Genomic DNA, 12,217 nt, shown 5'->3' on the forward strand with positions numbered 1-12,217 from the left:
CAGGCCTTTAGAAGAAAGCGATAGGATTCGGCGCAGTGCCATCCACGGCTTGCTGCACGTCATAATGTTCCACCAAGCACGTCCCCACCATGCGGATCATGTCCACCAGGGCCGAATTGGGGATCCCCATGGTCGCATTACCAATGACTTTGGTATGAGCAGTTCCATATGCAGTGCCGTCCTTATCCCATCCGACAAACGCACGCTGTAACTGAGAGTCCACATTGGGGACAATAGCGGACAACTCGCCCAGAGTAGTGTCGATATCATTTCCAGTCACCAGAGGCGAATGATTGATGTAGCCGGTCGCGACATATTTCGTGAAGGCGTCGGTGAGGCGCTTCTCTGTGTAAAGCAAGTTGGTGAAGTCGTCCCAGGCGGCCAGCTGTTCGGCCTGAGAGGCCTCCGGCTTGGTGGTGTCGGGGCAGCCGAGCTCAGTGAACTCATCGGGGCCTCCCCGCCGGACGGCCTGGGCGGCTGTCAGGGTACCAAGGGAGATGAGCGCGGTGACAATGGCAACCACACGCATGACTAGTGGATAATGAGAGATTTGGTGTAATTTTGGAAGACGTCAGGGAACAGCTATTCTACACACCATCGTGGGGAGACACGAGCCATTAAGTAGAGCGTGAGGAATGTTGTGTTTCTTCTCCTCCGCTCGCGGTCGGTATGTGGCCGTGTCTAGGGCACGGTCGGGCTATTTAATCCCACTCTTGGACCTCGTGTATGTGAGCATAATTTCAGGATCGCAAATGCCAGCCAAGGGATCTATTGAGTGTCTGGACTAGCGCGACCACGGATCAGAAACATTCGCTTTCCGGTCCAGCGCATCTGGCCATCCTGGCGAGGGTATATCACGCGTCACTTCACTTATGGAACTGGGAATTATTCTTCCAGGCGCGGCAAAATGTCGAACTGTATGAAACCGAGTGTTAGATGCTCATATTGACCTGCTGGATGAAAGTGTTATAGCGATGAAACGAATTCAGAAGATTAGGCAACCACCAGTGGCAGCCTAAAAGTAGGCTTGGCTTAAATTCCGCGGTCGCAAAGTTGAGTTCCTCGACTTGCTCCAGAATGCAAATAAAGTCAAATCGCTCCCTTTACACTGCAATTGACATGCATTTCCACCAACGTTTTGCTCTGATTATATCGACCTTGATCACAGCAGCAGCTGCCGGACAAAGTCGCCTTCCTGAGCAGCTGTTCCTCGATTTGCCCGTTGCGGAGGTGCTCAATCGAACTGCCTGGGACTTGGTGGAACCATGGGCCACTGAGTACTGCACCGCCATTGCAGAGCAGCGATACGGAGATGCCATCTATGCCCGATACAACATCTTTGGGGAAACCACGGATGGCATGTTGACGTTGTGGGATTGCACTGATGAAGGGCGGTACCGTGAACGGAACATCACTGTGTATGAGCAGATCATGGAGGATGCTCGAGGGTATCATGATGGGCACCTGGACCTTTACCAAGAAGCGCTAGATTTCTATAGCAGCAACAGTCCCAACGACTCGCGGAGAGACATCATCGAAGCGTTGAATAATGTGATGAACAATGGGTCAGACTTCTAACCGCTCACGAGTTCCACGCATTTCACTCGCTATCGGATCCTGCAAATACTCAATCATGTTCGTCTAAATGTCGGAAAGAGTTAATTGGTATGCAGTTTGACAGGGAGCAGTCCACGCTGGGAGGTTAAGATAATTGTCTTAGCAAGCACATTTCAGTTCCGAAGGATGTATATTGCGAAACCAAGCCTTGTGACACCAACCTCTTTGTATCTAATTTTCTACACACTATCATGAAACGAGGTATAGATAGATCACCAGTATACTCCGTAGCATCGAAACCGAGATGAGCCACGTGCACGGACCAATTATTTCCTCATTGGGAAGGCTCTTCCGGTGGGGAAAACTGCTCCTCTCGGCAACTCTTCCACTTTCTCTGCCTCTTCAATCTTCATGCTTCAACTTTCATCTTACAATTATTCTGCATCCCTCCATCATGGAGAAAACCCCTAGTCCGAGGGCCAGTCCCGCCACCAAAGTCCCCAGCGCATGCCAGCGCTGTCGACGTCAGAAGCTAAAGGTTCGCTGAAACGAGTAAGCTCTGGAACGCCCGTTGATCCGCTCACCCTTCGATAGTGCGACATCCAACGGCCTTGTACCCTCTGCACCCGCGCTGGGGTCCGCTGTCTTCCCGGTTCGGCAACCCGCTGGCGACCCTACCGGCATCCGCAGGATACGCCCGCGTCACCAAGGGTCCAGACACCAAATACAAGTGCCCCGAGACGCCATGCGAGTTCACCCCATGCCATCGGTTCTGGCCAACGTCCTGTCGAGACTCCAACGCCAGGGACACCATCGCACCGAAAGGATCGTGATTGGATATCAAGCTCGACTATGTCCCTTCTAGGCGGAGTGAGGCCCCCGTAATGACTCGCACTATGGGCGACTCTAACCACCATTCGATTAGGCATTCAACCTTCACAATGTGGCCGCACCGGAGCCACCTGCAACGGACGCACTCCCGGGAGCCCCCTTGCAAGAGCCTAGATCTGCTTCACCGAGCGTTGAGTTTGACACATCTGAGCCTTCCTCTTCAACTGCACTCGCGCCTTGCGACCTGTCCTCTTCCGTTACGGGGGACTTGGCATCCCTACTACCCAGCTTTGACGCGGCCAGTTTTCTCGTAGATACATATTTCGATCGAGCGCACTGGTTCATGTTGGTCTTCTATCAAGACGAGTTTCGTCAGCGGTGGCCCAAACTGTACGGTGGCTCTACTGAGAGGCCTTCAAGATACGCCCACCATCACCTCGGCTTTCTCAGCACCTTCCTGATCGTGATTGCTATTGGGCTGCAGTACGCCGGGCCCTATCGACGAGAGATTCTCTCGAGATTTGGGGTTGAAATTGCCCTTAGGGATCGCATTCTCTCTGTTGTGAGATCGGGGCTTCTTGACATCATGTCTTTAGGCTCTTTAGAAGCAGTCCAAACCTGCATTCTACTCGGTACGTATTATTTATACCATGGTGCTCCGCGACTGGCATGGCCGGTATGCGGGTGTGGGCTTCGTATAGCCCAAGCTCTACAATTACACCGCCGACGGAATCCGGTTCAATCGACTGATTTTCGAACTCGCAATGAAACTCGCAAAAGATGCTGGTGGGCAGTGTATGAGATTGAAACATTTTCTGCCGTGGCATATGGGTATCCGCACAGTATCCGCGATGATGACTGCGACGTAGAACCGTTGGATCCATCCGCCAAGCTTCAGACTATGCAGTCTCCAAGTTCATTCGATGAACCTCTGACGTCGGATCCAACGCTACTTTCCTACAAGTACTTCATAACCAAACTATCTACCATCACAAAGGGAGCCTTGGATGATCTGTATCGCGTTCGTTCGCATGCAGCTAGCCGATCTCACCCAGATTCATTGGATATCCAAAGAATCGTTCGAAAAGTTGCCGACTACGACTGTCGACTCCGTCATTGGGAAGCAGAGATTCCTCTCCCACTCCAGTGGCGCCGGGTCGCTCACCAGTCTCATTATGCCTCTGCCGAAGAAGTCGATCGCGATATTGGAGCCTCAGGGCCTCGCTTCGAGAATCATATTTATCAACTCCAAGCTCTGGCTCTGTGGCTTGCGTATCAGAACGCACGCATTCTCACGCACCGTCCACTTCTTTCCTACACGTTGTCCGCTGGAGAGCGAACCAGCAAGTATAATGGTGATGCTGCATATTCGGTCGACCCATTGAATGCCTCTTTGAACGCTTGCCGTGATGCAGCGCTCGGCATATCGGAGATTTTGTCAAGTCCCTTATTAGAAGTGGTTTCGGAAACATATGCGGCTTCATTCGTTAGCATTCATACATTTACAGCAGGCGTGACCCTTGGTATCCTCAGCAGCATGGATCCTCTAGGTCCACACTCTACCGAGACCAAGTCCGGACTCCGCAAATTGATCGGCATCCAGGACAAGCTCCGAACACACTCAGCTGCAGCGCAGCAGGGATTGACTATCCTTCAGCGCTTGGTGAAATTGATCATGGAAAAAGAACTCAGTGTAATGATGGAATTGTCTACTTCTGCAACCACTGCACGTTCAAGTGAGCCGACAATAACGAATTCCTCATCAAGACAGAGAATTTCGGGCCAAGTCTCCGATGGACCAGCAGCTCGAAGCAATGCCATTGATCCTACTGGGGTGTCCACAGCAGTCGTAGGCTCAGTTGCTCCGGAAATCCCAGCTGAAGATAGATCCGCCCAATACATGCATGATCCTGCTCTCGCGGCCGCCCTTCAAGACTTTGATCAAGGTATTGCTCTCTAACACTTTTCTCGATCAATTCTAATTCTGTCTACAGCTCTGTCAAACTATGCCCCTCGAGCCCAAGTAGGGTCTGATGGCAGCCCAGAAAACCCGTCATTCTGGCCCACCGCGGAGGCCTTTCCGATCCTGGAGCAGAGTTGGATGTGGGGTCTAGAAGGTGCACCTTTCTACGGGGAGCACACGAGTCCAAGTCACGGTAATTATATACCCTGATGGAGAGCAAAAATATTGCTGCGCCATTATGAGCAGGGAATAACCGGTTGGAGTGCAGATAAACCTTGAGATCGCTCCGGTGGAACAAATTACCGAATCTGGAAGGGTTTCCGCCGGAGACCTCTGCGGGGTCCAGGTATAAGAACGAGGCGCCCCCGGACATACACACTCCACAACAGATAAACACAATCTCATCAAAAACATTCCATCATGGCACACAAAATCACAGTGACCTTGCCCCAGCTGGCAAAGATGATCGACCACTCGCTTCTTCACCCCACCATGACAGATGCCGACATCATAGCCGGCCTCAAAATCGCCCGCGACAACCACGTCGCAACTGCCTGCGTCAAACCCTACGCCATCCCCTTAGCCAAGAAAGAGCTTGCCGGAACAGACGTTCTGGTCTGTCCGGTCATCGGATTCCCCCACGGCAACAGTACCACCGAGATCAAGGTCCTCGAAGCCACCGCTGCAGCCAAGGCTGGCGGAGCCGAGATCGACATGGTAGTCAATGTCGGCAAGGTCCTCGGGGAGGATTGGGACTATGTGGCGGAGGAAATTCGCCAGATCAATGAGGCTGTGGTTGCCAATGGGGCTGTTTTGAAGGTCATCTTCGAGAATGATTACTTACGACCTGAGCATATTGCTCGTCTATGTGAGATTTGTACTCAGATTGGAGTTGCGTTTGTCAAGACATCGACCGGATATGGATTCGTGAAGCAGCTGGATGGCGCGTACAATTACAAGGGTGCTACCGTGCAAGCTCTCAAGTTGATGCGGGAGAAGTCGGGCGAGAAGGTGCAGATTAAGGCTGCGGGAGGAGTTCGTACGTTGGATGATTTGCTGCATGTTATGAGTCTGGGTGTTACTCGCATTGGGGCCACGGCTACTGTCGCAATTTTGGAGGACGCCAGGAAGCGTGGGATAGGAAATGAGCCTGTCGAGGTGGAGTTTAAGCCGATGGCGGAGGCATCCGGGGGGTACTGAGATTGCATTAGCATGTTTATACCCATCATTCATATTCGACTACTTCGAATCACTAGTCTCGCCTATCGTAACCATGCATTAATCGATCCTCGGCGCACTGAAACTCCTTCAGGCTGCGATGTGGCGAATTGCTGCTCCATATGAATCCATGACGGGGCGGCTGGCTATACTTCCCTATTAGGTAATTCCCACCGCCGGGCGGGGTTCCACTCCGCTTTTTACTTCATTCATAGATACATAAAGTTCAAGTATGACTATATATGCTGGATCATTGCCAGAGTAATTGTAGTAACCCATTTGCATTGTACCATCCAGCACAACCAACATGCCATTCAATCCCAACAAATACAACGACGAAGTTCAGAAGGTGTCCAAAGACACCCCGGTGGAGGAAATCATCTATCTACTCAAACGAGACGGAGGTGTATTCATCAAGGGCCTCATCTCAGAAGAAGATGTCGACCAAGCCTCCCAAGAAGCCAAACCTCGTTTAGATGCAGACGTAGAATGGAATGGTTCTTTCTTCCCGGGTGAGTCGAGTCTTTCCTCTCCTTCCTGGAAGCTACAGCTCATCGATCAGCACAAACCCAACGCGCCCCATCTCTTATCGCTCATAGCCCGACCTATACCAGGACTCAAGTTATGAATCCTCTCTTTCACCAGGTATGCGACCATTTCCTGACCTCCAGGCGATGGTACTGGTGGGGAAACGAGAAGAAGATGTCTGTCTCTAAGCCGTACGTGCACTCTTGCACGGCCATGAGAATTGGCCCCGGAGCCAAGGCGCAGCCCTTGCATCGGGATGATTACATTAACCATCGCTATCACGCTGAGATCGGGCAATGGGATGATGTGCGAGACGTGGAGCGCGAGTCTGCTGTCGGCCTCTTCGTAGCTGGGTGCCGCGTCACGCGGGAGAATGGAGGGACGCAGTTTATTCCTCGGAGCCATCTTTGGTAGGTGAACTTACTCTTACCAACCGATTTCCATAGTTAGGGCTGACAGCCAAGCAGGGGCACAGATCGCACTACGCCTCCAAAGGTTGAGCAATGTATCTTCGCCGATATGGAAAAAGGCGATGGCTTCATTATGCTAGCATCGGCATACCATGGAGGGGGTTCGAACATCACCGAAGATGAGTACCGGCTGATGTTTGCCACGTTCGTCGTTCGCGGATACCTGCGCCAGGAAGAGAACCAGTTTCTGGCCGTGCCGGCAGATGTCGCGCGAACGTATGACCGGGAAACTTTGGAGTTCATGGGCTATGCCATGAGTGAGCCGGCCTGTGGGTACGTGGAACAGATGGATCCTATCTATCATCTTTGTCCGGAGCTGAAGGAGAACGAGAGGCCGAGGGACTTTTAGTGGATTTTCTGAGGTAGTCTTGTTCATGCTGTAAGCACGGTGCAGATCTCAGGCATGTTGCAAATGTATGTACAGTGACCTGTGGTTCGAGGAAAGTCACTTGATGACGGTGTGTACTCTAAATAGCAATATATTTCTCATGGTTGAGATGTCCTACGTTACATACAAACAGTAAATAAATTATACCGAAAAATCATTTCATTCGTGCATATTATAGCGATGTCCATAGGGGACAGGTCTATGTCTATGGAAAATAACAAAGGTCTAAATCAAATACCCAATGCTCACTCCTCTAGATCGGCTCGTCCCGCGGCTCGATCAGCACTTCATTGACAGAGACATGGGCCGGCTGGCGCAGCGCGTAAATAATGGAATCTGCCACATTGTCTGGCTCAAGGATCTGTGCGCCGGACGGCTCGCCATACTTCTTGACGGCCTCGGCATCCGTGGACATGCCCAAAAGGTCTGTCGCCGTGTTGCCCGGCTGTACACTGGTCACACGCAGACCCATACCGGCTGTCTCCAAGCGGAGCGACTGCAGCGTCGCCTCAACGAAGAACTTACTGGCCGAGTAGACACCTAGGCCGGGGAATACCTTGCGTCCAGCATCAGAGGAGATCGCGACAATGTGACCACCGCCACGCGAGAGCATGCCAGGTACACTAGCCGACAGACAGTGGAGGAGGCCCTTGCAGTTGACGTCAACCGTACGTTCCCACTCTTCAGTCTGCACGTTGGCCATCATGGTAAAGTACATCACTCCGGCACACGATACGATAATGTCCACAGGGCCAAGTTCGTCGTTGGCCGCTTGGAAAAGGGCGTCCACCTGCTCCTTGCTCGTGACGTCGGTCTTCCGGGCAATAACCTTGCCACCGTGGGCCGTGATGCGGCCCTTGAGTGATTCAAGTGCGTCGAGGCGCCGAGCAGCAAGAGCCACATGGCAACCCTCTCGACCCAGAGCAGCCGCAACTGCAGCTCCAATGCCAGAAGAGGCACCCGTCACGACGGCCACCTTTCCGCTAAGCGGACCCTTGATGGCAGGCTTCGCGGTCCCGTTGAGACCTTGCTGGCGAAGCGGCGGCCGCGGCAGCCAGCCTCGAGCGAACCAGTGCCGCGTGTAGGTCTCCAGTAGAGCCCGGTCGACCTTGGGCCGTTCCACGACCGCCCGGAAAGGACGAGTGGCCGCATTGTCCAGCACGACGATGCCCCGGAGGAATTCCACCGTGGGCATGCCACTGCGGAGGATATCAACGGTGAAACCACCGTCTCCACCCTTGACCGCACTGCGCTTCTCATTCCACAGTGATACCCAATCATCCCATGCCAGGGACTTGGTCGGGTAGCCCAGCTCATTCAGAGATGCAAAGACTGCCCGTGTATCGACCGGGTTCGGATCGCCGAGGTGGAACACGGTTTGCTCAGCGTGCGTCTGGCTGGCCAGATGCACAATAGCCTTGCTGACAAAGTCCACGGGAGTCATCTCTGCTCGCCAGCCTTCCACTTCAGGCGCGTAGCCGAGCTTAATTGATTCAACGAACAAGGCTGACAACAGATCCCAGGCATTAGCGGCACCCGTCTGGCTATGGCCGCTGATGGTTCCGGCGCGGTGGATCTTCACGGGCAGTCCGCGACGACCCGCTTCGAGCACGAGCTGCTCCGCCACCCACTTGGTTTGGCCGTATCCATCCAACAGCTTGTCAGGAACGTCGTCCACCGGGAGCATGGCGTCTTCCGGCCAGCCCTTTTCTCCGGACGGTGGGAGCACGCCATTGGTGGACACATATTGCACGGTCGCACCACCCTTGCATGCCAAGCGGAGGACTTCTCGCGTACCGCCGACATTGGGCCCGCGAAGGGCCGCATAAGGGTAGACCAAGTTGACGGTGGCCGCAGCATGAACGATGACCTGCACGCGGGCGGCGAGCTCGTCGAAGGCTTCTGGGGAGAGGCCGAAGCGGGTCCGCGACAGGTTTCCGGGCAAGATCTCAACGCGCTCCATGATGGAGTCCCGCCACAGTCCCAGATCCAAGAGGTTTCGGCGAATTCTGGCCACACCACCGGGCTGGTCATCATCCGCCGGGTCCGTGAATCGGACCAAGCAGATGATATGCGCCGAGGTGCTCTCGAGCAGATCGTGCAGGAGGAAGGCGCCAAGGAATCCTGTCACTCCCGTCAGGAGCACCGTGTCTGCGTCGGTGACCGAGCGGATGGACGCTTTGGACGGTCGGATACTATCGTCGAGAGTGGCGTCGGCCCGCAGAACCGCGGGGAGATCGGCCTGAACCGCGGCGGTATGGCCGTCGCGAATGTCACGAACGGTCTGGAGATGGCCCGCCAGAGTGGCGTTTTCCGCCAGCCGGGCGATCGGAACGCGGAAGCCAAAGTGTCGGGACATGCGCGAGGAGAGGTCCGCCAACGACAGGGAGTGTCCACCCAGATCGAAGAAATCATCACTGGGCTTCAACAGATTGCGCGCGGTTTTGAGGGCGACTGCCCAAATGGCTGCCACTTGGTCGATGCCGATCGAGTCCTTTTCAACGGGCTTGCCGTTTCCGTTGACGTGGTCGGCCGTGCGTGGGGGAGGCAAGCGTTTGAGATCGACCTTGCCCGTCACATCGTGTGTGGGGAGCTCCTCCAGCTCCACCCAGAGCGACGGGATCATGTAGTGTGCCAGGACCTGGGTGAGGATGCGACGCGCGCCCGGGCTATTGCCCGCCTCATTGATTTCCACCACGGGGCGGTCGGTGGCGTGGTCCGTGTCGCGGACAATGTATGCGACCAACTGTCGCTCCAGGCCCTCGCCATGGGCCACAACGGCACAATGGCGAACGGCGAGGTTCTTGGTGATCTCATACTCCACCTTGGCGGGCACCACCGAGTAGCCGCGCAGCTTGATCATGGATCCCACGCGACCGGTGATTTCGAGAAGGCCTGAAGGCAGCCGGCGAGCGAGATCGCCCGTCCGGTACAGACGGGACCCCGGAGTTGCATCGAAGGGGTTCTCTGTAAACGCTTTGGCGGTGGTCTCGGGAAGGTTGAGGTACCCGCGAGCCAAAAGTGGACCAGCCACATAGAGCTCCCCGCTCACCCCGTTCTCCACCGGTTGCCGGTTATCGTCCAGAATGTGGGTGTTCTTGGGGTCAATCGGGGGCCCAACCGGACAGTACAGCGCTTTCTCGTCGAGCATCTCCCGAATATCCCCGCAGGCGATCTCGTGTGTTTCACAGGCACTGTAGCAATTGAGGAGGCGGGTGTTGGGCAGGGCTTGGCTGGCGCGACGGGCGAGATCGGTGGTCACCACCTCCCCGTTGAACCACAGTGTGCGGAGATGGGGCAGGCGCGAGCCGATGTGTGGATGACGGGCGAGGACGGTAGCGAGGAGAGTCGGGGTCATGAGGGTTTCTGTGATGCGCTTGGTCGCGAGGAGGTCGACGAGGGCGGCGGGATCGTAGCTGATGTCGTCCGGCACCGCAACGACGGCCGCTCCCCGCAACAGAGGACGCAAGATCTCCCAGATGAAGAAGACATTACAAGCGACCCGATCGTTGGGGGTCAGGTCCTGCATGCCAAATCGTAGGTTATAGGAGAGAACCGGGGCTCTGTGGGGGTTGGCAATTCCCTTGGGCTTGCCCGTGGTTCCGGACGAATAGGAAACGAAGGCCAAACGATCCAGATCGTCATCTGCGGGCGGGGGAGGCAAATCGGAAACCCCATTCGTCTCCGTGGCTGGTTCATCCAAGGAGATGAGAGGGACATCGGCCTTGATCTTGCCAACTTCGGCCCTGCAGGTGATGATGACGGCGGGGTTCCCGTCGCGGATCACATCGTCCAGCAGCTCGGGTGGGTAGGCCAGCTCGAGCACCAGAAAGGCTCCGCCGGCGCGGAGAGCAGCCAGACAGGCAATGACATAGTCACTGCTGCGCGGGAGCAAAACTCCCACTAGGGTGTCCCGTCCGACCCTGTAGTGATGCAGTCGCCGAGTCAGAGCGTCGACCGCCCGGTCTAATTCTGCGTAGGTATATGTGGTCTTGTCGTCTTCCAGCGCCAGCGCATCGGGAGTGGCCTGCACCTGCTTGGAAAACAGGGCCGACAGGTCTTTGGTGACATCAATGATGGTCATTGTGTATGGATGTGGGGGTCGCGTGGGGTGGAAGACGGAGGAGGAGGAGGGGAAGAGAGTATACGAGGGCGAGGAAGTGTGCGACCACCGGTCGACAGCAGGTAATTAAGGAGGACTAAGGGGGGTATTTTGAGTCGCGAGGGCAGAGCTTAAGAAACAAAAGAAAAGAAATGAGGTGTCAGATCGGTCAATTCTGCGGTGAGAGCTGGAAAGAGAAGAAAAGCGCGAGGAGGAATGAGGGGACAGGTGGAAGATATAGGAACGAACGAACAGGGCAACTAACTCACCGGCCAGCTTCCATGGCCTTCGCCTAGGAAACAAAGCAAACAGCAACCCGCCGCAGGACACGAAGGGCGGCGGATTGGAAAGCTTCCCAGGAAGCGTAAGAATACTAATCCAGCCATATCTGGCAGCTGTTGAGGAATTAGTGTGGACGAGACAGTGGGGGCTCAAGGAGGATAAGTAGCAAGTGAGAGTGTCTAATCAGAGGCTCGATCACATGCAAATCACGAGCAGCCTAATGGGGTTTAGTGGGGGTCTCAACGTTCGCTCTTTCTGGCTGCTCGATAGAGAAACTGAAAATACTCCAGACAATTACATCAATCGATAGGCCGATGTTCGGAAAGACATTATCCATCTCATTATGATGCCCTGGATAGCAGAGAGAATTTCCCTGGTTCTGCGGTGCACGAAAATTGAGAAGGGAAATTCAATTCTTGCCAGCGGGAAAATCTCGCCGGTTGCCCACCAATCGTGAGACTCGGGCAGCCTGCATGTGTACCCGGCTGGCCCTCGTATTTTGAGATTCCGAGTGGTTACAATTACACTAATTTCTCAAAATTTAAATATGACAATTTTTATTTTGTTTATTTTGTCTATGCATCTTTTGTGTGTGTGCGTGTGCGGTAAGCTGCATCAGCGTGCATGGATAAGCTGTACCTGACGGAACTGAACCCTCCCGGTTCTTCCCCCTCAGAAATCAGAATAGCTTTCCCCTCTCTTTTTGAGCGACCGACCGGGGATTGACTCCGCACCGGCAACTGAATACATAATGTCTCCTCCGTCAGCTCGAGACGGGGAGCGGTTAGTCCCGATCGAGACAACCGATATTATTATAGACAATGCCATTGGCTGCACGGGGCACTTCTGGCGGGCCGCACTAACCCGATTTTCTTTTT

General features: G+C 54.6%; 6 protein-coding genes across 6 annotated transcripts; 4 read left to right on the top strand and 2 right to left on the bottom strand.

The window, feature by feature from the left end:
• Positions 1 to 7: 7 nt before the first annotated feature.
• On the bottom strand, positions 8 to 529 carry AtWU_06307 (putative integral membrane protein; the record flags this gene model as incomplete). Its single annotated transcript, XM_035501417.1, has 1 exon — positions 8 to 529. One exon carries the CDS (start codon positions 527 to 529, stop codon positions 8 to 10), a length of 522 nt encoding a protein of 173 aa, XP_035357310.1.
• Positions 530 to 1,119: 590 nt separating this feature from the next.
• On the top strand, positions 1,120 to 1,578 carry AtWU_06308 (cytochrome P450 family protein; the record flags this gene model as incomplete). The annotated part of the gene is made up of 1 exon (XM_035501418.1): positions 1,120 to 1,578. The coding sequence occupies one exon, from the start codon at positions 1,120 to 1,122 to the stop codon at positions 1,576 to 1,578; it is 459 nt and encodes a 152-aa protein (XP_035357311.1).
• A 433-nt stretch (positions 1,579 to 2,011) lies between these two features.
• Positions 2,012 to 4,561, top strand: AtWU_06309 (transcription factor; the record flags this gene model as incomplete). Its single annotated transcript, XM_035501419.1, has 5 exons — positions 2,012 to 2,095; positions 2,152 to 2,427; positions 2,483 to 3,020; positions 3,090 to 4,334; positions 4,383 to 4,561. 5 exons carry the CDS (start codon positions 2,012 to 2,014, stop codon positions 4,559 to 4,561), a joined length of 2,322 nt encoding a protein of 773 aa, XP_035357312.1.
• A 210-nt stretch (positions 4,562 to 4,771) lies between these two features.
• Positions 4,772 to 5,551, top strand: AtWU_06310 (2-deoxyribose-5-phosphate aldolase; the record flags this gene model as incomplete). Its single annotated transcript, XM_035501420.1, has 1 exon — positions 4,772 to 5,551. One exon carries the CDS (start codon positions 4,772 to 4,774, stop codon positions 5,549 to 5,551), a length of 780 nt encoding a protein of 259 aa, XP_035357313.1.
• A 325-nt stretch (positions 5,552 to 5,876) lies between these two features.
• Positions 5,877 to 6,916, top strand: AtWU_06311 (phytanoyl-CoA dioxygenase family protein; the record flags this gene model as incomplete). Its single annotated transcript, XM_035501421.1, has 3 exons — positions 5,877 to 6,081; positions 6,132 to 6,507; positions 6,565 to 6,916. The coding sequence occupies 3 exons, from the start codon at positions 5,877 to 5,879 to the stop codon at positions 6,914 to 6,916; spliced, it is 933 nt and encodes a 310-aa protein (XP_035357314.1).
• A 292-nt stretch (positions 6,917 to 7,208) lies between these two features.
• On the bottom strand, positions 7,209 to 11,039 carry AtWU_06312 (non-ribosomal peptide synthetase; the record flags this gene model as incomplete). Its single annotated transcript, XM_035501422.1, has 1 exon — positions 7,209 to 11,039. One exon carries the CDS (start codon positions 11,037 to 11,039, stop codon positions 7,209 to 7,211), a length of 3,831 nt encoding a protein of 1,276 aa, XP_035357315.1.
• Positions 11,040 to 12,217: the final 1,178 nt, after the last annotated feature.

This window comes from Aspergillus tubingensis, assembly GCF_013340325.1.
Source record: "Aspergillus tubingensis WU-2223L DNA, scaffold_7, whole genome shotgun sequence".
Taxonomy (NCBI): Eukaryota; Fungi; Ascomycota; class Eurotiomycetes; order Eurotiales; family Aspergillaceae; genus Aspergillus; species Aspergillus tubingensis.